General features: G+C 40.1%; 1 protein-coding gene and 1 long non-coding RNA gene across 4 annotated transcripts in view; one reads left to right on the forward strand and one right to left on the reverse strand.

Annotated features, from left to right (window-relative positions):
* dscamb (Down syndrome cell adhesion molecule b) overlaps positions 1–26,664 on the forward strand; it is a 126,320-nt gene that overhangs the window by 63,117 nt on the left and 36,539 nt on the right. For 2 of the 3 annotated variants that reach the window (XM_044354778.1, XM_044354779.1), the window contains exons 4-10: positions 18,590–18,736; positions 19,500–19,778; positions 20,155–20,430; positions 21,871–22,167; positions 23,272–23,544; positions 25,118–25,396; positions 25,656–25,775. In XM_044354778.1, the coding sequence (XP_044210713.1) occupies positions 18,590–18,736; positions 19,500–19,778; positions 20,155–20,430; positions 21,871–22,167; positions 23,272–23,544; positions 25,118–25,396; positions 25,656–25,775 (1,671 nt within the window). Of the gene's footprint in view, positions 1–18,589; positions 18,737–19,499; positions 19,779–20,154; positions 20,431–21,870; positions 22,168–23,271; positions 23,545–25,117; positions 25,397–25,655; positions 25,776–26,664 lie in introns of those variants that run through there. The other variant, XM_044354780.1, reaches the window with a different exon arrangement.
* On the reverse strand, positions 20,339–21,957 carry LOC122984379. The gene is made up of 3 exons (XR_006403873.1): positions 21,818–21,957; positions 20,694–20,736; positions 20,339–20,423 (listed from the first exon to the last, which is right to left on the reverse strand). It is a non-coding gene; the product is annotated as an uncharacterized LOC122984379 (long non-coding RNA).

Below are 26,664 nucleotides of genomic sequence, written 5' to 3' on the forward strand. Positions count from 1 at the left end.
AGAGAGTGCGTGTTTGTGTGTGTGTGTGTGTGTGTGTGTGTGTATGGGGGTAAGGGGGGAGGCCAATGGGCGTGGCGGAGATGTGTCGACATCAGTGGTTTAATGGTTTGAATCTAACTTGGGCCAATTAAAAGGCATGCCGCGTGCACCAGGGTGGGCTCCCATTCATTTCGGGGGAAATTGAGGTTGAAATGAGCCATTGTCGGGCCACGTGGCCACTGTGCATACTAAGCGGCGGGCCTTCAGTAGCTCTCCAAAACGGCAGATAGAAGACAGAGGAGAGTCTTTGTCCAAAGGGGGAGGCTGTGGACAAGGATAGGCAGTGTTCGCTTTGAGAAGCAGAGGAAGGAGAGAGGAAGTGATGCGCACGGAGAGACAGGAGAGAGGGATGGAGACAGATGCAGAGAGATAGAGGGAGAGAGGAAGAAGTAGGGAGAGAATGACAAGAGGCCAGAGAGGAAAGCACAGAAAGAATGACAAGTATGTAAGAAAATGAAAGAAACAAACAAAGAAAGTAGAGGTTGAAGCAGGAAGAAGCAGAAGTGATGAAACAGGAGGGAGGGATAAGAGATGAAAAGAACAAAATGAGCTGATATCAAAAGAAGAGAGAGCAGAAAGAGAGGGCCATATGGATGCATAGATCCAGAGCTTTCACTGGGCTGTGGATGGGGGTTGCCTGGCTGCCTGGTACAGTAGCTCCTGCCCTCCTGACGTCAGCTGGACAAGCTGTGGAAGTGCTGACTGAGCCCTAGACACACACACACACACACACACACACAGAAAATGCCTGCCAAGTCGATGCCTGAAAATTGTACATCACAGCATATCAGGCAAATGGGTGTGCGCATGTGTTTGTGTGTGTCATAGACGAGGAGCTCCAAAATAACAGATGCCCTATCAGATCCCATACCCAGATAGCACAATTCCTGTCCATGCCGTCACTCTCTATCTTCAGCAGTTTACAACATCATTCCCTCATCACGTTCCTAGGTGAGCGCATGTTTCTGACTGCTAACAAGCCCCCTTGTCAAACAAAACAACCTAACATTTCTCATCATCATGAGTCCTCAGCGTCCAAATCCAGATTTGAGCAGCCAGAGGCGATTATGTCACAACACTGTCCAATCGAGAAACAGATCCACAGTGCTCAGAGTGTATCACTTCCTGTTTGGCTCCCCCCACCATCCGTCTGCATGATTGGATGGTAGCACGTATCCCTCTGAGGCTCGGAGCCATGGCGGCTGTGGAAGGAGTCTACATGCGACCTTTGGTTAATGTCAGACGTCACAGGCTTTTATGTCACCCTCGGATGACAACGTGACATGACAGGAATCTTTAGTGACTTTTTTTCCCGGAGTGAGGTCTCCTTCACAGAGGAATGCAGGGCCTCATCAAGGATATTTCAGAGCACCGATGCAACATTAATTATCCTTGTGAGTGGTTGTGATGGAAGAAGGGCAGTTGTACACAGGCAGCATTGGCTATGTGTGTGTGTGTGTGTGTGTGTGTGTGTGTGAGACCCTGAGGTCTACCCTAGAAAGTCCTGACAGAGGACAGAGGTGGTATCTGGGGTGATTTCATCTCTACTGCCAGACAAACATCAGAGCAACTTTCTGCATCTCAGAGGACTTAGTTTCCTTTTTTTGATATGCATCTCTTTGATGCAAGCCTGAGTCTACCAAATACAAAGCACTTTACTCAAAACACAAAGAGCAGCCCTCCATTATTGCAATAGCACAGCTTCCATGAACAAAATGGGCACAATGACGTCTACTGAAGTTCACAAAAGACAGCATCAATATTTCAAACCTGAAAACTTTGGGAGGAGAGCCTGGGAGCAGGAGGAGGAGATGTGACACAAGGGCGAGTGAAAAAAGGTGGATATGATATTAAAACTGAACATAACTCAGGAATTCCTTTATGTTATTATAACAGTTGTCAAGGAGAAAGATGGATGACCAAGCTAACTGATCCACTATTACCTTTGTATAATAGAACATTTTCTCTTTCAAACAACTTTAGATCTTTAATGAAAACTTTTGCAGTCTCACTACCAATTTCTGCTCTTGCATTTCTGCATTTAGCTTGCTGTCAGTGAAGTAAAAAACATTTCCAATTTTAAGTGTAACTATTTATTATTGACTTGTCCCTTACTGTGATGGTGGCATCTGTAGGTTTGTCGACTATCTAATCAGGCAGCACAGACATTATTCTGTCTGAATCTCCTGCCATGAGAAAAGGCAAGTCCAGCCCCCATGAACAAAAAAACATTTAATATATGAATATATTGCACAGTATGTATGTATCTGCTTTACTATCATTCTGTGGTGGACTATTGTCAATTTTGTACTGCGAAGATTTATTACCATTCTCTCTTAACTAGAAGGAAAAAAGTAAAAGAAAGGCTAACTTCTGCTTAATAACATGTTAGCGTCTTGTACAAGTGACTCTTCTTATAGTGTGTCTGTTTTTGTTTCCTTCATACTTGCTTTAACAGCAAAGACATTATATAGATGTATAGTTTAGAGACATCCAATAAGATTTGAATCCAAGTTTTCTGGCCCCAATCCGAATCCTTTAATATCTATTGTCTGCCAAGACTGATTCTGATCCAGTATTTATATTTAACTAAATGGCCCAGCTGCCTAATGCACACTGAACCTACAACTTGAAAATGAGACAAGATAGAACTTAATTCAGTTCAGTATACATAGTAAAAAGACATATATCAGCAGAAGATATGTAATGCTGATTAAATATGTATCCTGTATCCTGCACATAATAGCCTACATAATTTAGTGCACCTTATTTATCACATGTCCTGGAACAAATATATGAAGTTAAACAGCTTAAATTATTAACATGAAACTCCAAAAACACTCTTTATTGTACAATGTGGTTACAGTGTGGAGCTTCTACCCTCACAAATGATGTTTAGCCCAGTTAACACCAGCTTTTCAGAGAGCACTTAAACCAGGATGACTTTTTTGACATTTGTTCTTTTAACCAAGGAAAGTGTCAGCGCTGGCTAAAAATGAGAAGCTGCTAGTTGAATGTTGTGCACACTGCTGCTTTTTGTTAATAAGACTGATTTGTTTTGTGCCAGAGCTTAATGAATCCATGTATTTTGCCAGTCCAGGTGCAAATAATGTTTCACATTCACACCTTTCTAATTTTTCACATGTGGGGCCAAATGCTGCACTGTCTGGCTGTCGAGAGCCGTTTTGCAAAACTAGCAGGCTACTGTAAAGAAAGGATCAGCGTTTGATTGGGTTAACTTTAGCCAATACTGACTCATTAAAATGTGCCTCAATACAATCCCAAGCTTGGGAGATCTCTAGTTTTCACTTATTTTGCCTGGTAACACCTTGACTGAGGAGCCTGCAAGAGAGCCAGCATCCACGCTACCAGGACTGTGTCCAAAACCACTCCCATGTTAACTCATTCACTACTCCCTTTCCAGTAGACACTCAGTTAACTCAATAGTGAGCTGTCAATTGAGATTTTGGACACATTCAGATAAAATGATGGAGGATGATGTATCAAACGTTTGTTTGAATTGTTTACATGGAAATGTGTTTGCTTACTTTCCTGCTAAGCTCCACCTTCCATGTGTACTGTATATCTGCGAAAGGAGGCTGAATCTTACTACAACAACATGCCTCAAGCTACAGGTTGTGTTGCTAGAGTAAAAACATGCACGTTGTGTGTCAATCTGTTTCCTGGAGCTTTGATACTCTCGCTCCTCTCTTCTATTCCCTGTCCTCCTTTCTGACTTGCTCTCTCCCTTTTTCTTTGTTGTCTTCCCCTTTCTGCAAACACTGACTTTTATGAACACCTGCATTGACAGAAACAACACACACACACACACACACACACACAGTCTTAAACAGTCGTTCCCGCCATGTCTCCCTCTCCCCATCATCCCTGTGACCTGCTCTCTCAGGTAAATTGGGGCCTGAGGCGAGTGTGTAATGCAGAGTAAGTTTCTGACCCTTTTACACGCTTCATTGAGTCATTTCCCATAGAGAACAACAGGGCTGCATTGTGAAATGGATTTTATTGTTGCCCTCGTTGCTTAATATAAAGCACAGACATGATAATTTTGCTAGAAGCCATATCTGTCAGAAGTGTGATATGCAGTTATGTGGGTTATTTTAAGTTGCTATGTACTGTAGGCCAGGCTAAGCCTAGATTCATATTTCTTGTTTCACTCTATTATTGTTCTGTTATTGCTCAGTTGAGTCTGGAGAGAAAAAAAAGTATTGAAGCAAGCAGTTTTGTATAGTTTTATTGTTTTGAGCAGTAATGTGAAGTTTGTACATCTACTGTTCAGAAAATCTAAATCTCGTGTTTTTTTTTAGCCAAATGGCTAAAGATTAAATTATATTTTTCCAGTTTTTTGTTGCGGGTATAGTAAGTTGTGGTCTTAACAGGATTGTATATATGCTGACCTTTTTCAAAAGCCATGCTGTCAATACTTTTGATAGCATATTTTCTCAGTAAAACAATCAATATAGATTTAGTATATCCTGTTCTTCATGGCACTTAGGCAAAGATGTAACATAACAAGTAAATGTTATAAAGAAACTATATATAAGCACATACAGTCATTGATGTGTGATTATGTTTTGGTTTGCTACTTGTTTGTCTTGTGGTCACCAGTGATTGGTTTTCATATTTTATCCACCCATGAACTGCAGATCTCAAACAGGGACAGCATCCCACTCACTAAGGAGTCGAGCCATTTGTCATTAATGTCTTTTGTTGACATGGATTTGAAAATAATGGAAGATTGTTGCAGATTGTGTTGTGTATGGGAAGCAACTGACCCACAGCTTGGTACCGGATATATTTGAGTGTGGATGGATCGATGTTGTAGCTTTGGGCAGAATTGCTGGATCTGACAGTGCATAGATCTGACAGTGCGTGTGAATGTCTCCACACCAAGATTTCTGCATGCAGTATCCTTCCTGTGTTTGCAGACAGGTGGGCTTAATGGATGTATTCTTGTGAAGTGTGAGGCTGAGTCTGAGACTTCCAGGAATTCTGCATTACCAGACAACGTACATGTGGGGTTACCCTCAGAAAATTCATAGCAATAAGATGTGAGAGTATCAAAGACATGGAACTGGTAGTAATGGTATTAATAATAATCTAAGAATGGATCTTCCAGTATGTGTAAAATACACTAAATGTATGGCTATATATTAGTTTTCATTGCTACTTGCGTCATTAGCAGAGTTAACCTTTCTTGCATGGGATTCAAGTTGTGCACCACACACTTGGGATTCTCAGAGACCACTGTGTGCACATACTAATGTGAAACACAGTATTCAATTTGGAGTTCAGTGGACATTGGACTTTATTAAAGTGTGACACGATGAACTTTTCAAATCACTGTTTGGCAGCACTGTAAACACATGAGTTGCTCTTCTTCTGTTACTAAACGTGGCTAGAGGCACATATGCTGCAGTTTTAAGAAAGGATCAAAATCAGTGCAGCAGAAGCAGGGACATCTTCTTTTTTATTCCACTCATTCTTCTTCCTTGTCAAAACCTGGCGCCTACATTACCCAAAATGAAATTCAATTACCGATAGTTCGGTAGGAGATTAAGGTGTGTTATGCAAAGTGGCTATTCTAACCACACACTGCTAGCTTCAAGCAGAGATCTGGTAACCTCACTTCGTCCGAATCCCAAGTGACATCACTTGAGGCAATTTATCAGACTTTGCCAGCTCTGGAGCCACAAAAGGCTTTAAACAACTTTTACTTACGTATGCAGTAGTCCTCCCCAAGACCTGTAAACAGACTTTCATTTGTTAAAGTTTTTGTAGTTAGATGATGTTGCACATGTACAGTACCAGTCAAAAGTTTGGATACACTTTCTCATTCAAGTGAATGGGAAGGTGTGTCCAAACTTTTGACTGGAACTGTAAATAATACGCCTAAAACTGCAAGATCTGAGAAACAATTGTTTTCATCCAGTTAAGAGAAACTTATGACCACTATGGTGTGAAGGACAAGTGAGATGCACACAGCTTAGGGTTGCACAGTGTTACAAACATTAATACACTAAAAATACAGTTGTGATCAGAAGCCAAGATCTCCCTTAAGCAGTTTAGCCTACTCTGCACAGCTACACCTTGTGTAAAATGCTAATGTGGATTCCTTTCAGAAAAATGCTCAATGAGATGGATTAGAGGGTCAAGATCTTGGCATTGGTTGTCTCCCCAGCAACACATGAGGCCTGTAGTCCTGTCTCATTAATGCATTTTTTACCCTTGCTACTCTGCACCTTTTCAGACTTGATGTACTGACGATGAGATATTCAGTTGTGTCACTGTAGACTGAGATTTGTGAGAGTCCGATAGTCCACATCTCAGTGTTGGAGCTGAAGGCAGCTGGCAGCAGATCTCAGTCCTAACATTAATGGTGTATCTGCTGGACAGAACACACATTTCTCTCTGTGCTTGTTGCTGAGTTTGTGAGTGTGTGCGTATTTCTGTATGTATCTGTGTGGTGTGTTTATGTGTGTCAGTCTCAAATGCTGCAGCACATCCAGGTGCAGTATATCTTTATTATACTGTATCTGTATATCATTATGTCACAGTATGTAGTGTGCTTTTGCCTGTGCAGAGCAACCCAAGGAATCGATTATTGAGGGGGCCTGACAGCTCTGCTCGCCGGATGCAGCAGAATACATACTGTAGCAAGGGAGCGCCATCAGTTGCCCTGACAACACCAGCGCCTGTCAACACCTCCGTCTTAATAGTGACAAATTGTACTTATTACATCAGCGTTAATTCCCCCCGATCTCCCTCAGATGAAGATACTTAGCTCCGCGCTGATCAAATTGTGTCAGCATAATTACTGGGAACAGAACCCTATTAAAAACCAGGGCCTCAGACGCACTGTCCAGACTCATCCACAGGCCTATCACTCAACATGCATCTCTGCGTAGGAAGTAAGGGAGGGAGGGTAGAGGGTAGAGGAAGGCAGGGAGATGGGGAAATGAGGGGGGATGAGGATGGAGGAAGGGAGAATGTTATTCTGAGGCAGTTGTATGCACATAGATGTAACTGCTGGAGTCGTCCACCGCTAACATTTTTTGACTGGTGCTGAATTCTCACAAGCAGCTGCTACAAAAATCCTGCAGTAGTGAAGCGGGGTGATTGAGGAATCTTGTAAAAACTTTTAAAAACTTTTTAAAAAACGAAATAGAGGTGAAGATTGGATATGGCCTTACATCAGCAAAAAAGTATCATACTTAATTGCAAAGTGGCAAACGTTGTAATTGGACATTTGTAAGTTAGTTGTTAATTAATTATAAATAATCATGGTCATTATAGATATACCATCAGATTATCTAGCTCTAGAAGGCTATACACTTAGGCGCATGAATATTACCAAAAAGGGATTCTCCTTTTCCCCTGGAGTGAGAGGAAATCATTGTTCGATGGAGCAATTTCATTTTTCTTAGGGAGCTGTTGGGGAGAGGCGTTTTATGGGGAAGTCAGATGAGGAAACATGGGGTCCCTGGGGGAGCAGTCAGTAAATGTGGACTATACAAAAAACAAATGATTAAAATTTGAAATTTCATTAAAGCTTCAGCCTAGTTTTACAATAACTGCAATTACCATAAGCAATTTTCACAGCTCTATAGATATGGATTTAGCATTGCCAGTTGCCAGTAGCTCAACAGTGAATTAAGTCTCTCTCGCTCTCTCTCTCTCTCTCTCTCTCTCTCTCTTTCTGTCTCTCTCTCTCCGTGTTGGTCCTGAATGGTGCTGGAATGGAATTCACAAATTAGTGTCGTCTGATGGAAATGTGCTAATTGCTGTTGTTAAGCTGCTGCAATAATTAGGTTATGATGGCAGACTGCTACACATGTTGCACACACACACACACACACACACACACACACACACACACACACACACACACACACACACACACACACACACACAACTCAGCAGCCCAAAGCCAACATCCTCTCTCCAGTATGGTGGAAATAGAAGGCTAGATTTAATTACTCATTTTACTATCCATCTGTGAGTATAATTTTCCAGACACAGAGTCAAACACAGAGTGCAACAGTTGACTACAGTTTCTCCTGCTGTGGGTTAGAGAGATGTTTTTTTAATTACAGTAGTACACTGTAATGTAGTAACGCTAAGTAAATGATTAGATTAGTTAGCCGGCCATTTGGCTGTGGAAATGTGCATAGCAAGATGACAGAGACAAAGCACAGAGGCAGGTCGGTGTGGCATTAGCTGGGATCTCCTTCTGGGCTGAAGACTTTTCCTCTCAACAGATAAATACTTCAATAGTAGGTGATGTTTTGCAGCAACGTAGGCATAGTGATGGTACTGGGCATCCCATTTGAGTGGCATGGCATCCTGCTCCAGTATCACCTTGCTCCAAACACTTTGTTGTATCTAAGTATAGCTCCAACAGTTTCCTCTTTCTATACATACTGCTGTCTCATCAGGCCAACACTCTTCTTCCTCAATGTACTGCATAAAGCTGACAACATGCTAAACAAGCAACAGTGAGCTATTAAAACAAGGAAAATATGCAAAGTCCTAAACACAGACAGCTTTCTACAGTCCATACATAAAGCACTGTAGAGACAATGAACTCATATTGCTCATCATTCATCATCTAAAAATTTTTGTTATAGTGTGCGATTTCAACATGTTATAGCAGTGGACACAAAAAAATAAATAGCCATGTTAAATGAGAGAGAAATAGTATTGAGGCTGCCACTGTGTTGACTGCTTAACACTTAACATGAACATCTTTGAGGAAAAAAACATGTGGAAGCAGGTCAGAGTACATAACATTTTTGGGGGGGCAGTGAACTGAATATGTCTGGTTTGGACTAGTGGTTGTTGTTTTTGTGACCTGATAACATCACATCTATCCAAGTTGCCTTACTAAAAAAAAAAATCGCTCTGTACTGTGTGTAGTTGTTGTTTCGATGCTGCTGTCCTGACGTTCTTCAATGCACAGACCTGCTTAGCAACATGCTATTTAATGGCTCTGGGCTTCAGCAGAGATTACTGGATTGCTAACCTCATCAAAGACATCAGCTACCCCCAGACTCTTTAACCTTGGAGACCTGACACTCCTTTTCTGCAGTTTTTGTGATATATGTGTGTGTGTGCCTGCAGCCAGACTCAGCAAGCTACTATACATTTATGTAAAATGAATCTTCTCGCCTTGCGCTCTTGTATAAGGGTGCTCTCCCATCACGACATAAACCTTCTCCACACACAGGTGCAGTGCTTCTCTTCCTTCAACTCCATCATTGTAACATATTGTTGTTTCACATCTCTGAAAAACAAAAGAAAACCTCTATGTTGCCCGTTGCTGTGTACTCCATGTCGACGTAGTGTTGTTATTGGCAACATGCATTGCAGGGCTGTCTTCTGAGTCATCCCTCAGTTTACTTTCCTTTCACAAATTTTAATGTTCAGTTGTGTGGGAAAATATTTACAAAAACTATTCAGAATGCTTCAAATTATGTTACAATTCCTGCAGTAATATCCAATTTCTGTTACATCACAGTGCATTTATTTAAAACTAATCCATTCAGCAGTGTCCCAAAATATGTTTATTCAACTTCTAATAGACATAAAACGTAACAGTAATGTACCAAATCAATATTTTTAATGTTTTAGCTGTCATCACACATGACTAAATGTATTTACATTTCCCAAATCTGCTGTCAGTCCTGTTACTCTAATGTAGCAAATCTGACCAGTACCAGGAGCAAGCAAATACCGTGAAATAGGGGGGTCCCATGATTTATTAAGAAGACATCCTTCACTTGTTCAGTTGTTTATTAAATATGAATTGTTCATCTCATGGCAGTTGGACATTTTTTGCATGGATTACAACGCACAAATTATTTATGATAAATGAAAACCCATTTTTAATTTAAAACTGTGGTGATATAACACGACCAGTCACTGCATTTCACTCTGTCTGCCTTTCTCATAGCGGATTACTGTTCAGAAATGCAGTTGAAAAAACGACAACACATCATCACACTTTAATTCACATTCATTGTTGACACTCCAGTGACTTTTAGTCATCAGATGAGTGAATGGTTAGTTTATGGAAGTCAAACACACTTAAAACACACAAGCATGATTTAAGGGAAATATAAAACACAATGAAAACAGTCTTTTATTCTCTCTTATCGATCTAAAGAGCCTTCAATATTTGCATTTCCCTATCCCTAGAATCAAAAAGTGTATCTTTACATACAGAAGATGCAAGTTATTGGTATTGGTTTTATTCACCCATCCCTTTTATCTTTGTCTTTTTTGACATGTGTAATTCCTTTGCTCATTGAAGCCTTATTTTTATTGCTATGAGATTATTTTAAATGATTTTTGGCTGTTTTCCCCCTAAATTGAATTCATTATGCAGTATGACATCTAGTAATTTCAATACTCAAAAGGCTTTTATGGTATTCAACCAAGTGTTTATCAAAGGTGAAATACAGCTTTGGGATGAACTTGTAGGTAAAGGAAGGTGTTTACTGGATGTGGGCGTTTGACACTGCAGGATTTCATTGCAGTGTTCTGACAGAGCCAACCACTGTTTAAGCATTCAGGACACAGAGAGAGACGGAGAGAGAGAGAGAGAAAGCGAGCAGGAGAGAGAGACGAAGCAGGAGAGGAAGTAGAATGAGCCAAACAGGAACACAGAGGTTTTTGAGGGTGAATAAGAGACAGAGAGTCTCTTAGCATTCCAGCTCTGATGCCAAAACTTTCACTGAACCAAAGATGCCTTCTTCACTGGGGCTTCAATGGCAGCTCTGTCATTTACTTGTATTCCTAAAATCTATTCATACAGCAGGTGCATTGAGAGAAAGAGATTTTTATAGGTGACTTTTACAGGTGCTGAAAGCTTTTTGAATTGACTCGGTTTTAATAGCATTAGCTTGGAGTTTTTGCAAGCAAATCTGCGATATTTATGTTCCAATCTTAGTCTTCACTGCGCTGTTTTGGTTGGGATTTTTCCTTTGCTGTCTCAAAACAATTTGGAGCTCAAAAACACAACCAGAATTGGATAGTTTTGGGTCATCACTCTTAAAAATAAAACCTTGAAGGCTAGTTAATGGCACTAAAAAACAACTTTATTTTAATTCCTTACTCATAAGCTATATGATGTAGAAGTATTTTTTTCTTCTTCTGATTCCTGCCTCAAGACACTGCACACATGGTTTTTCATGATTATTTTATATCATTATTTTATATTTTATATATTGTTTTATATATTGTTTGGCTGTGATGCAAACAAAGCTGGCGAAGGCATGCAAATAAATGACCCATTTATGGATAATTTGTGGGATTAAATGCATCAATTTTGGAAGCCCTGAAGTGGTGCACTCCTATACAGTTTTATATTTTACACTGCAAATTCATGAAGAAATTCAAGAAGAACAAAGAACAGCACTGAGGACATACTATTTCATTTTACAAGAAGATTCAATCATGAACGGATTTCTTGATCCTGTTGACGTTGGTCTAATACTACTTACATTTATCACTTTTCTAAGGGTGCACTACTACACACTGCATCTCCAGAGTCCTAATTCATTTCTTCTACTGCAGTGGGCAACTCAGCAGCCCACTCCTGATCTACCACATTATGCTGCTGTAGTGAACTAGCTAACCACTGCTGTAATTTACCTACTTGATAGTCAAAAAGCTCATTTGGCATCCCATCTTCTCATGGTCAATGTCTCAGATGTGTTATGCAGTAGTCAGAATAGGAGGGCAGTCAAAAAATAATGTGATGCATTCAGAAAGTTGTTTTTGAACTTTCAAATATGTGGCACAAACATGAAGTATGACACAGAGAGGAGCCAGCAGCAAACCTACAGTACATGTTAGTGTTGCAGATTACTGTAACAACAAAAGATTACATTCAAGATTGACTTAAATACATGTATTTCCATATAAAGAGTGTTGCAGTAGTTTGAGAAGTAGCATGTCTTTTATAGATTTCAGAGTCATCATTTTAATTAAATACATCCAGGAGAGAGACAGTGTCTGCATTCACCCCATGGTCTACAGCGAGACACTTACAGTTCACTGTCAGGCTTAAGCTTCAGTTATCTGTAATATATTTTAACAGTGCATGAATGCAGTTATGATTATATATGGTAATCTAGATAGAAAGTTACAGTAGATCAGCAATAGATATTTCTTGGTTTGGTCCGCAGAATAGTCATAGTACTCATTTCAATTTCTCTGCATGTAGCCATGCAGCACTGAGGAGCCCTGCGGTGGAGAGTTCAGTCCTGCGATCTGACCTCAATCAGCTCAGATTAGAGCTGTGATCCAACGTGAGGCCCCCCGTGCCCTGTTTCACGATGCAACGTACCCCCGACTCTGAGCATGCAGAAATTAGTCTGAGAACACACTGTTCACTCCTCTGACATTACCACCACAGGAGTCAAGGCAGTGCTTCCTCTTAAATGTTTTTTTTGCAGCAGCATAGGATTGTATTGCAATCTCTGCAATGTTAAAAACAGTAAATGCTGAATTCATCCAGGTTAACAGCACACCTACAGTATCATTTTAATTGTTTTTTAGCTGAAAAACATTTGGATAGGTGGTTCATTTTCTCAACAGATGCAGTGTACAGAAGACCTATGATAGCAGCTATCTGTTTTTAATTTCAATATAATAACTGAACTGACTCAGGAGAGTTGAAGTGGGCCAGAGAAGTTACCACACAGACCTAGAACATTCATAAGCCCATTTATCATCTCTCTGTCTCCGCTGACCTGACTAGAACTGGGTCCCTCTTCACTGTCTGACTCACAGTGCACTGTAGATGCAGTCCCACCATCCTCTTTAAGCAATAACAACACTGACTCACCGACTCACCCTTTATAGAAGAGACTACAGTCTATACATAACATTTTTACCCTATTACATTCAAAGTGTACTGACATATAGTGTTGCATACTGTTTTTAGTGCAAGCTGCAACCTCCAAGGCTGAAAAATGAAGCCAACATGGAAGTAACAAAAACTGCAGTTCCTCAAATGGCCACTTGAGGCTGGCTCTAAAGGTGATTCAATCATCATAGACCCCCATGTTAAGATGCCCAACTTATAGCAGAAATAAACATGTTTACAGCCTGGTACAAAATGGTTTTGGTCTCGATAGCTAATTTCCCCTTTCATGACAACTGTGTGGGAGATGAATTTTTTTTTTTATATATATATATAACTCACCTGTTTAAATTTTTATCAAGGCTTAAAACATACATAATTAAGGGCATGGCTGCTTTGAGTGACAGGTGCTAACACAGCAACAACGTTGGTTAGGGAACGTAACCATGACGTAACCCCAGATTCACAGAGTATAGGTGTAGCCATAACTTTTGCTATTTTAGTGTGTATGGTCACCTAAAAAAGTCTTGTTCAGTGTTTGGTTGCACTAAAAGACCCTCTAAGGAGTCGAATGTTCAGTTTTTCCGGTAAGTACATTTTGTTTGAATGGTTTTAAGCCTGTTTTTCACTAGCAAAAATTAGCATTAGCATTAGCACAGCTAACCATGGACTGTAAATGCACCATGTTAACCAAGCTAGCAGCTGGCGTTAGGAGCAGCTCCACCCTCTTGTCCAAATATGGTCACTTCTGGCTCCAAAAATCCAACATGGCAACAGTCAAAATGCAAACTTGAGGCTTCAAAATGGGAGTCCACAAACCAAAGGGTGACGTCATGATGGCTACGTCCAATATTTTTTACAGTCTATGGTTTATTGTGTAATATTGAGGTTGCTTCCCGTGATAAATGGATAAACTGACCACTTAAACAGAGTGAGAACCCATCACAAACAGAAACTAAGCATTAACAGAATACACTTTTCCACTTTCACATTTGCAATATTGTAAATTAATAAAGACAGGACCTACTTCATTAGTAAATATCCCAGATAAATTATTCTTTGTACAATGACTAAATGTACATTACCACTCAGTTTGGACACACCTTCCCATTCTCTTGAATGAGAAAGTGTGTCAAAACCTTTCACTGATAATGTATATGTGATATTAGCATGTTGACTACAAATTTTGTTTTAATTTTAAGAAAATCAAGAGCTTAACAGGTTTGGTACATCACTAGTTGTAAGCATATTTTAAATTCTATAATATTCAAAGAATTTTTGAACCATTTTCAGATTCATTATGCTGAAAAGGCTGAATGCCACAAAGTCATCTTTTTCAGGTAGCTTAAAAATAAGTTTAGTTGTTTAGTTGTGTTAGTTAAGTTTAATCTATGACATTTGTTTGTCAGGGGCCATGTACAGAAAAAAACCTTGATCTCACATACAGAGAAGAGTACCAGATTTAGCCACTAGCTAATTTCCATCTCCAAATGAAGTATAAATAATAATAACATAAGTATTATATTTGTGAGAAATGTGAAGCACTTGCAGCCGCGCTGGACTGCAGATGTTGATTTTACATGGCAGATTGGAATGAAGATGTTGGCATTTTATCACTAATTCATTCTAGTCACTGAGTTGCAAATTGTCAGCTAAGATGTGACCAACTGGGCTCCCATTTAAATCACAGTGACTTCAGTGCATCTGTTGGCAGTGAGGATGCTGTGACACTAGCTCATCTGTACGTCGAGGCTTATTTAGCCTGCTGAGAGTGAGAGCCCGCTGTTCGTATTAGATTCTGTCTCTGGCAAAGTGGGGATGATTAGATAAAGTGTGTCTGGTGGAGTGGAGCACTTTTTCACTTTACAGTAGCAGCGCCTGTGAATGAACAGAGAGAAGGGCTCCACTTTCTGACAATAACACAGAAATCTCTGTCCAGAGGATTTCAATACATCTGGGAACTGAGGCCTCAATTACTGCTGTAATTAATCCATAGCAGTTTATATACTGGACTGGACTACACTACACGTTTACAGTCCTTTCACATTTAGTGTATTTAAAGGGGCGTAATTTTTCACTTCACATACTGGCTTTGTGAACGGGAATTACTCCTAAATGCTGATGCAGTGAGCGAGTTAAAGACAAAGCAGTGGAATTAAAGGGAGCGGATCGCGAAAGAAGAAATACAATACAATACAGTACAATAGCTCTCATTTTGAATCCCCTTGCTACTGTAGCGTCCCCTCTGCCTGCACTTCATTCTGTCATAACACAATAACTGAGCTCTGACGTCTTAAAAGGCATTGCAGGAGCATAGAGGTGCTTGAAGAGAAAATTGCAGCAGCTCACAGCGGCTGGAGTGAAATACCATTTTGTCTCACTCAAGATGGATTCCACAGTGAGATTTCAGAGGACCAGTACAGAATCAAAATGGAGAAGCCAGAAGGGAGGAGAGAAAAAAGGGAAAGCGGCAGTGTGTGGAGTGGACAGCTACAGAATAGATATCTGAATTTTTTGATTGCTGCTACTGTACATGTTAATATATAGTTTTCAGAGTTTTCACTTTTTTTTTGCTGTTTATTGGCTAAATGTTTCTTGATCCCCCCCCCCCTTCTTTTTTGTAACTGGTCACGGCCATATGGTACAGTGTTAACAATGTGAGAGGCATTTATAGAATTACTTAAATACAAAAAAATAAAATGAAATGTTGAAATTACTTCTGCCTCTGCTGTGTACAGAATGAAAATGTAGCTAAAAAGCAAAGGCGATGATAGCAAACATCAGTAATGCAATTTTTTTTTTTTTTTGCATCTGGCCTCCTCAACCTCTTGAGAAGATTTCCTCCCACCAATCGTCTCACACACTGACATGCATGCATGGCTGCCGGCATCTCCACACGCACACACACACACACACTCACACGTACACACACACATGCGCACACACACACACGCACACACACTCCCTCCCTCTCTTTATAGATTCCACTTGCTGGTTGCCCATCTAACAGCCCTGTATGTAAACCAGCGAAACCCCTTCAGGACATCAAATCCATGGAATCTGTTGTCGGTTCTATCTAGGTCAATGCTTACAATAGCTGTGCAAAATTTTTTTTTTTTTTTTTTTTTTTTTGCTTCTCCCGCCCCGCTCTGTATTCCCCCTGCTTGCTTAACCCCACAAGGTCTATTTTCTTTTGCATGTATAAACCTCAAAAATGCATATAAAATGTAAGCATATTAAGCGTGCTTTGCTTCTTTCATACATATTAGTCTCAAGTGGAATATTAAAACATGTAGTGGTTTGATGTTAACATTAGTCTAGAATTGAATGTTTGACAAAAAAAAAATACATTTAGGGTATTTCTCGTTAGCATTTTTTCAGCTAATTGGTTTGAACTGTGCCATTATTCATACAACTCTGTCTGGTAGCACTGAACCTTCACACAGCACTGGAGCATACTGTAGCACTGCAACATGAAATGTAGAGGCTACACTACAATTATAGTGTGACATACAGTTTCTGCTCTGATCTGTAGGGGATGGTGTTACGTGACCTAAGGGAGGTGGCTTTTAATTTGTTAACCCATATAGAAAGGAGAAACCTCTGCACCTGCTTGCCCATGAATTTTTCATACAATCTTGAATTGTCTGTTTGGAAGGCCAGTTTGATTTTCACAACAATAAATATTAAAACAACACCAGTTGAATATAAATATCCTAACTCTGTAGTACTTTTGCAAATTTTGGCTGAAAAAAAAGAGCAGGCAGTCTTTTTACATGATAACAAATTTTAGCCATTTGTTATCATGAACATAAAATCACATCATACATGTTTACGATTCAATTCAATGGGCTTTATTGGCATGAAGGCTTCAAGAACAACGTTGCCAAAGCATCAAAATACAATTTGTCCAAATATTTGGACAGTACAAAAAAAAAATATGAACATTAACACAACAGTAAGATTAATATATATTAATTATATATATACAGTATGTCTTATGCATGTATTTGTGTGTGTGTGTGTGTGTGTGTGTGTGTGTGTGTGTGTGTGTGTGTGTGTGTGTGTGTGAATGTATATGTGTGCTGTTGTGGCCTGTTGATACATAATGGGCAGCAAGATATGCCCTGTCTCTTTCTCCTATGAGTGCTTTTAATTTTGAGAGGTCAATAAGCTCTTTGAAATCTGAAGTTACAGAGTTGAGCTTGTTAAAGTAAATGCTCTTTATCTCATTGAATGTTTTACATTGTAGGAGGAAGTGCATCTCTGTCTCAACCTCACCTGTCGAACAGAGACCACATATTCTGTTTTCTTTTGGTTGTTTCTCTTTTGTTTTAATAAAAAAAGGAAAAATCTGAAGAAAACCCTCTGCTCCCCTTGTTCAACTTAAATGAATTACCCACTGCTAATCTGCTTTAGGGGCTCCCACACAGCCTCAGTTCGTTCTGTTGGATAAATCGCTGATATCACTGCCTTCAGACACGGAGTGCAATCAAAATCAAATATGCAGAGAAAATTTCTGCTAATCTTAGCAGTCAAAAATAGCAGGGAATTAAACTTTTGTCAGTATTGTTTTTTGTGCTACTTATCCAGGTCTCTCTTCTACTAAATATTCTTCTATTAGGTGTCTGCATATACTCTGAGTAGTTGGATGTACAGTTTTATTTTTAGACGTCCATTTGTTGCTCATTTTTGTACAGTATGAAAAACAACTTTCCACGGACATGAATAACCTGAACCTAATAAGCCATGGCAATAAACACAAAGCCTTAATTTGTTTTTGTCTAAGTTGTTTTTGGCCTTTTTTTTAGTAGCTTGCTAGTTGCTCCTCTTTACATTTTTGTATTTATGCACCATATAAGTAAGGGAGACATGTTTAGTAGATGTGAGCTTGTAACCTTGTCACACTGGTGTATGATATTTTTCCATCAACATCACCTATACCTGTGGCTGTTACCAGGCTGTCCCTCCTCCTGTGTTAGCATGTCCACCACTGCACAAAGAAGACAATCATCAAATTGCTTTTTCAATCAGCTTTGACATCAATCTGCTACCATGGGAATGTAGACATCCATGGGATGGGAAGATTTCTTTCCTTATGGATGTTGACAACCCCACTCAGCCTGGTTTGATCTGCAGAATTAACATAATATACATACTGAACTGGCTGTGACAGCCAAAGAGGGATTGGCTTTCTATAGGAGACACTGGCGCCACTGAGGACAAGACAATAAGATCTGTTAGAGATCAAAGATTTGATACGCAGCTCTGAATTTAGAAATACTATTTGTGTATGTTTGACATTATGAATATATTTTGTGATCTGTTACATGGGTGATACAGATATTTACCTCAGTAAAGTTCAAATATGTGTGAGTTTAGTCTCACTACACACCAAATCTCTTGTAGTTATTGTTTATTTATATGAGATAAGTGAAATTATTTTCACTTCGCTCCAATATGCTTTCTTATCTCATGTAAAAATAGAGAAAAACTTTGAACTTCTACAGATTTGCCCTACACCAGCACCCTATGGAGAAAGAAATCCTTCAGTTGTACTGGAGTGAATAAATTGTTTATGCTGTGAAAGTTGTTTTGATGCTATGTAACAAATGTTGGCTTCTATGTGTTTCCACTCTCTCTTCTTATCTGCTCCAGGACAAAGATATCTCATCACATCCACGGGAGCCTTGTATATTCTGGACGTCCTGCCTGAGGATGGGCTGAATAACTATCGCTGCACTACACGCCACCGCTACACCGGTGAGACTCGGCAGAGCAACAGTGCGCGTCTCATCGTGTCAGGTCAGTACTGCATTCAAACTGGAGTCAATTTAATTGCCAATACCAAAAAAAAATGTTTTTGGCACCATTTACAGTTAATACTATCACCAATGGAACAAATAGTACAGTAAATAATAAATAATTGTATTGGAAATAATGCTGTAGATCATCCTTACATATTCTTACACTTTTCAGTTGGTAAAACTGAATAAGACAGAAGAATGTGCTCTCTAAATTATGAATTACACCAGCTAAAATGATATCAACCATAAAAATGTTGTCCCTTATGAATTATGGGTGAATTATAGAACTTTGATTGATTTGCAAGGTTGCATAAGTAAGACCAGAGAATGGCATGTTGAGGGTTAGGATCAAGTTTACAGTCTATCCAATCCTGTCATGCAGAACGATCCACTCTACGGTCAACTACATGTACTGTATGAATTATGCAGTCCTTCTTTGTGCCAGTCAGGAACAAGTAAACAAACACTGCTATGTAGGCTGTTCTATATTGTGAGTAGTGTGATAAATGATCATCATTTATCATATAATGGGCAGGTGGATATAAAAGACCAATCCATGGCGCCTTCTCTGATTTGGTTGTGAGGGACATTAAAAAATGAAATGATAGAAAGACAGTCTGTTTCTCTCTTCTCTCCCTCACATAGCAAAATATACTGTATATAGGACTGAATCTTGACCCTAAGAATCAATATTGGATTATACTGTCAAGTGCCTGGCAACGCTCACCACTAATTAACACTAAATTCTCTGCTCCTTCCAGACCCCACCAATGCTGAGCCAAGCATCTTGGATGGCTTTGACCACCGAGAGGTGATGATTAATCATCGGGTGGAGCTGCCCTGTAAGGCTTCAGGCTACCCAATGCCCAAATACCGCTGGCTCAAGGACAACAGCCCTTTGGAGCCCGACAGTCGCTTCCGCCAGACCATCACAGGGTTGCTGATAGAGAACATGCAGCCTAGTGACTCTGGGACTTACGTTTGTGAAGTGTGGAACAGTTATGGCAATGATGAGGTCATGGGGCGCCTGTATGTCAAACGTAAGTCTTTTATCAAAAGGAGGGGATCCTCTGTATTATCTGTCTGGTCATTCACACCTCATGCTGTGGTAAATTGTAACTACTATATGTAAACCATGGTGCTGTTTTTTTTGGCATTTTTGGTCACAAAATGACTATTTAATAACTATAAATGATCAATTTTGCAGATTTTTTTGCTAACCAACTAATCCATTAATGGATGACTAACTTCAGCTCTAACCCGGAGATCCTATATAGCCATGTTAGTAAAATCACACCTGAACTTTCTTTTGTATCATTTGTACTCTGTCTTCCTGTCAGCCTTACTGTCATCAAAACAAAGAAACTATGACTGTTTCTTATATACAGCATTTGTCTGATTTTTCTGTGTCCTCAGAGCCCTTGAAGGTGGTGGTCAGCCCTCGGAAGGTGAAAGGCAGCGTGGGTAGCAAGGTGTCTCTGTCCTGTAGCGTGAGCGGCTCAGACGAATATGAGCTGTCATGGTACCGCAACGGAGAGATCATCTACCCTGGCAACAATGTCCGTTTCACTGGGCTCAACCGGGAGAACCTCATCATGGAGGGAATGTCGAAGAGTGACGGCGGAGCCTACCAGTGCTTTGCCAGGAAGGGAAAGATGTCCGCACAGGACTTTGTGCAAGTCATCCTTGAAGGTAAAGTAGGTGGATGTGATTTGTAGCAGTGCAGCACACAGGTATCCATGTACACAAATGCTGACAAAAAGCCACACTATAGCACTATACATAATCAGTTATCAGAAACAGATTCAGGCCTCGTGGATCAATACAGGGCTTATGTGTTAATGACATCCTGCTGTGACTCTCTGCTATAGGCCGCCATTAGTATGATCATCCCAGACTTCACAAACACATACAAAAGAATACATGCACACACACTCTTGATTCCAACAGCTTACCTTGGCAGCGTTGCTCAGGCAACTGTCTCCTGTGGCCAAGGAGCTGTAAAAAGAAGATATTGATCATCTATAATCATGTGGAACAGCCCTAGATTATCAGAGAGCAGCAGCAGGCAGACACAGACATTTCAAAAGCCAACCGCTCTCTCAGTCTGGGAGGAAAGCTCCTGGATCACTGTTCATAATGAAACCTATAGAAGTATAGTGGGTCTGCCTCACAATGTACAAATACACAATGAAACATATACGCACAGAATGACAAAGTCTTCACACAAACTCAAGATTTATCCTTTGCTTTCGCTGGGTTGAGACTTCATTATTATATTACAAAAAAGGCTTTTAAGACAAGATTTCTCCCTGACAGCAAATGAACCAATTGTGATTACACAATATGCTTTTTCAGTAGAAACTTTGTGATCTGACCTCCAGTCTCACTGTTATATGCACTGTGTTTTTCCATTTTTCTGACCTCAAGAAATATCTACTTGATATACATTATTAGTTCAATGATGACCAGTAGCAGCTCCCATAGAGGAAGAAAACATTTAGTGTTTCTCTGAAACCACGAACATCCCCAACCACAATTCATGAGAAACAAGAAAAGAGTGTTTTAATCATCCTGCTATATAAGAACTCATAGTGCACATTGTTTATCTGCAGAATAGAGAGGAGCACTTCTCCAACAATAAGTTGTGGGAGGTTTGAAAGAAACCAAAAACAAAGAGCAGACAGATTTTTGCAAGTTCAGAATAAAACAATCCACTGGACAAGACAATTTCATCATTTATTCAAATGACTTTCTAGCTCTAATCATAGGTGGGAAATCCTTCTCATTCATCCTGTGGAGATGACACTGCCGCATGCAGTTTCTGGCCTGGAAATTGTTTTCAGTTTGGCTTTTCTCCGTGTCTCTGACTGAGATGATTCAACCTGTTCACACTGCCCTAACTGCCAAAGTCACAGACACTTCACAGTTTTTATATTTCTGTCATTCAGAGTATATAAAGATATATTTAGCAGTTGGTGTTTGGTCTCTATACCTATAATATACTTTAAAACTTACTGTGAGTGAGTTGTTTTCTGAAACATACAATATGATGATAATCACTGACATGTTTGCTTACTGTTGTATTCACCACTGCATTCCTGTCTCCTACCACTTTGTCCCCCACCACAGACGGTACTCCAAAGATCCTGTCCTCCTTCAGCGAGAAGGTGGTGAACCCCAACGAGCCCGTCTTCCTGGTCTGCAACGTCAAGGGCACGCCACCTCCCAGGTGCACCTGGTCGCTGGACGATGACCCCGTCATCAAAGACAGCCACCACCACCTGGGCCACTACGAGACCCACGAGGGCCATGTGGTCAGCCAGCTCAATGTCACGCACACGCAGGTGCAGGACGGCGGGGTCTACCGGTGCACGTGCAGCAACTCGGCAGGGGTCGTGTACCACCAGGCTCGAATAAACGTAAGAGGTGCTTGTCAAATCAGCTCCTCCAAGAACAACAATACACATACCTGTCTGTCTGTTTGTGTGTCTGTCTCTGTCTCTCTGTCCAGCTGGCTGTCTGGCATTTGCAGTACACAAGCGCTAATTGTTGTTGGGGTCTGAAAATTAGCCGCATAACGTTTTTTTTTTAGGATTTTGTTGCTTTTTCGTGTGCTTTCATGATTTGTTTTCTAATGTTTTGTTTTTCTCTGCCATTTTTGCTCAGTAATTTCTAGATCTAATATTAAATCTTTAATCACGTTTATATTAACTTTTAGGTTGTTCTCCTTTGATTGATTTTGCCTCCATTTTTGTGTTCTTAAGTGTGTTTTCTTTTTCACTACGCCTTGTATAATTTTTAATATTGTAGCCTCGTCTTTTTCTCTCCAAATTATTGCTCTGCTTTTCCTACATGCCTGTATTTTTAGGTCAAATGAATTATCCTGGTTTGCGGCACATAAGCGTATCTGGATATTGGGTTCCAAAATGGGCTGGTTTGTAAATAGCCAGAAGAAAATATATTTCTTCTGTTTGCATGAATAAATTTATCTGTGGTTTGCTTGTGTGTGAGTGAGTGTTCATGTGTGTCTGCGCGTGTTTACTCAAGCAGCCAATTCAACTCTTCACGATCAGATGTTAAAGTGATTACTCTGTTTCCATTTTATGAGATACAGACTGTATTACTATTATGTGGGTGAGCAGCAAGAGCCGAGTTGTAAGCATCAGTAGCGCAGTGTTATTTAAACACTGTTTTCCTTTAGATGGTTAGCACACTTTAATCTGCTCGTCATTTCACCGCCTTCTACTTAGAGTTAAGCTGAAGATCCTGTGGTAAAACAAACAACAAAAAGCTTTAAACAACAGTTTCTATGCATATCTAAGTATTTTGGTGGCAGGTACCACATGTGAAGCTGTGAAGAGAAATGCTCTCTGTTTTATTAGCTGTTAACCTTGCCCTGTTTAAATCCTAATGCGTCTAAAATGTATCGTTTTATTCACAAAAACAGCAAAATTCAAGCACTGCACTTGTGATTTGATGTTAGTTCCAATATCCGTGAAATGTCCTTTCTCAATCTCTGTCACTTTTTAGGCCGTGCCAGCATCCGTCCAATGAAAAACATCACAGCGATTGCCGGACGGGATGCCTTTGTTCACTGCCGTGTGATCGGCTATCCTTACTACTCCATAAAGTGGTACAAGAACTCTGCACTGCTCCCATTCAACCATCGGCAGCGAGCCTTCGAGAACAATGGCACACTGAAGCTCAGCAACGTGCAGCAGTCGGACGCTGGCGAGTACAACTGCAAGGTGATGGTCCAGCCCAACAAGATGGACTCCCAGAGTGTCCATGTTCGTGTGAGAGGTAAGGCCCATCGTGTTGCCATGCAGCTGGTCAAAAATGAATACATATGTGATATTGTTCTCTTTGATTATGTTCTGCAGATGATCGGTGCACCTTTATACATTAGGACAATACACTCAAAAGCTCAATTTTGTTCTTTAAAACAAAACTTTTCTTTATTTTTGATTTGAGATCAAACAATTCACCAAAAGTTTTCATCAAAATGTGACACAGTGCTGTTCTTAGACAATATTTCTAGACAATATTCAGACAATACAAGTATTTTGTTTTTATCATCACATCTGCTTGTTCTCGTTAAAGTCACAGCTTGTTTAAGTGGTGATGAAAAAGGCTTTTCTAAATGGATTAAGCACAACTCAGTTATTGAATTTTAAAGTTACATATTTCATGCATTATTTATAAATATGAGGCCTTCCTAACTTGTGCACCTCAAAATGGCATCACTGAGAAATCCATCACTAGATAAGTAAAATAAATAAATAGACACACTCACACAAAGAGGCAGACAGCTTTATGAATATATCTCACCAGACTTATAAGTTAATCTTCCTGAAATTCCTCAGTTCATCGGGGTAACTAATGATAACTGACCTCAGTGACTGATCTCCGCTGAGATCTTACAACCTGTAACAGGAAATACTAAGAAGGGCTTCCCATTACGCTCCATTTCCTTCCTTCTGTACTATGTGAAGATGTTGTCACCACCACAATACACTTTCCCACGGAGCGACGGAAACAAAGAGGGAGCATCAGGGAGAGAAGAAAGTGAGAACTAAAGAGAGAGCAATGATATAAAGCAACACTTCCCAGTGGTGCTATAGTGAGCGAGTGCATTTGTTAATTTACTCTGCTCACGCTTAAAATGCGGAAGTGTCTTTGGGGATCCCTAGAGGCCATTATCTCCACTTTGTTGTGAATTAAATAAGCTGCTAAAGTGCTGCTTATTTCTGTGTTATTTGAACTCACTGGACACTCAATCACTTGTGTGATGGCTGGAGATTTCCCATAGAATAGAGAGCAGGCAATTTGAATAGATCTTATTTTATAACTGTGATTATATTACGCAGCCAGATTCACTTTGTACCCTTGTTTTTTCTGAATATGTGCTATTTCTGTAATCAGCATTTATAGTAGTGGATAAAATGGTTGATTGTAGTAGCCAGGCTAGCAGATATGTACTATGTAGGTTAGTAGATCAATAGATGATTATCAATAGACTGAGAGACAATGTTCAGTTTGACTTAGATTTCTTTTTCCAAACAACCTGAATGAGTCACCTCAAAGTTATTTTGTTCTGTTTCTGTGTGCTCTTGTAGCTTCTTGTGCTCAAAGGACAAAATGTTCCAGTCTGAGAATGACAGGGAATTATTGCAGAATTCTTTGCTGTTTGGGTCTTTTATGTTCCTTCAGTGACCTCTTTAAAGCATGATAGTGAGAAGATTGTAGGATTACTCTAAAAAAAAATGACATGGTACCTGCCACAGAATCCAGGTAATTAAGATGTTCTTTGAGACGCAAGGCTGAAATCACATTTGATCTTTGTGTCTCCCTCCTTCCCTCCTCCTGTCTGCAGTCCCTCCCTACATTCAGCCCTTTGAGTTCCAGCGCTTCACCATCGGTCAGCGTGTCTTCATCCCCTGTGTGGTCATGTCAGGTGACCGGCCGCTGGATATCACCTGGCAGAAGGACGGACGGCCAATCCCTGCCAGCCTGGGTGTGACTGTGGACAACATTGACTTCACCAGCTCACTGCGAATCTCCAACCTGACGCCCGACCACAACGGCAACTACACCTGCATCGCCCGCAACGAGGCTGCCGCTGTGGAGCACCAGAGTCAGCTCATAGTTCGAGGTGAGACAGCACAGAGGAATGTATTTCATATCTGATGGCACCTATGGACTACTACAATCTGTATAGGTGCGGGTTTTCATTTTAACCCATCCCTGCAGCTTCAGACTCATCTTATTAGTTCCTTTTTTTTCTGGCTGAAGGTAAACTAATGTAATTTTTGGTAGAATGGAATCCTTCTTAAATAGACACTTTATAATAAAGACACCAAAGAAATGTCATGTATCAATGTCAACTGTTACGTGTATGTGTGTGTTTACAGTTCCTCCTCAGTTTGTGGTTCAGCCTGAGGACCAAGATGGGATCTATGGGAAAACTGTGACTCTCAACTGCTCCGCTGAAGGCTACCCACCACCCACCATTGTATGGGAACACTCCAAAGGTACATTAAGCACAGCATGTGTTACTCTGCCAGCTGAAAGGGAACCGTCATGTTGAAAGAAAGTGAAACAATTTGAATTCAAACTCACAGAATTACAAAGCAAACTTTGGTCTAATGAGTCATCAGGATGCTCTTAGGCTCAGAACTTAAGTGACCATTAATAGCACAACTCATTGCAACAATAAACCTAAAAGATGACAACTAGAGTACTGCAATAGATAGTAATATGTATCCAAGTTCAGTGAATCTATGATTGTTTTATTTTGAGACTTATATACAAGGGGGGGCCCAAAAATTGCCAGAAGCAATCGATAGCATGTGAAAAAGGTGTGGTTATCAGATTTAGTAGTTTTTTAGTAGTAGTAGATTTCAGTACTTTGGAAAGGTATCACTGACAGATTTATAATGACAATCCCGTGAATTTTGGGGTTCCCCCTCATACAGTATTTCCTTTGTTTTTAATAATTAAAAGTCAAATCAAGTGCGTATGTTGCCCAAAATCACAAATCACAAGTTTGACTCTAAGGGCTATACAATCAGTGCCACATACGACACCCTCGATTTGGAGCACTCATAATTGAGAAAACACCTCAGAAACCTCAGTAAGAGCAAAAGCAACAGAGTTCTGTACACAGCTGATGTGTTTTTACAGGTGAGTGGGTTCCATTTGCTTTACCCGCAGCGAATGCATATGGGTTCATGCACAGATATATAAACACACTCAGCCATCTGCACTAGAAACATGGGCTGGGGGTTTGCAGAGTTTCCTCCTGCATCATAAGAGAATCACCAGAGAGAGAGGGAGAGAGAGAGACACCAATATAGATAAACAGGCCAAAACAGACAGGCAGAGAGACAGAGACACAGAGAAAGACAGAAGAAGACAGAC

This window comes from Thunnus albacares, chromosome 6 (assembly GCF_914725855.1).
Source record: "Thunnus albacares chromosome 6, fThuAlb1.1, whole genome shotgun sequence".
Lineage (NCBI taxonomy): Eukaryota > Metazoa > Chordata > Actinopteri > Scombriformes > Scombridae > Thunnus > Thunnus albacares.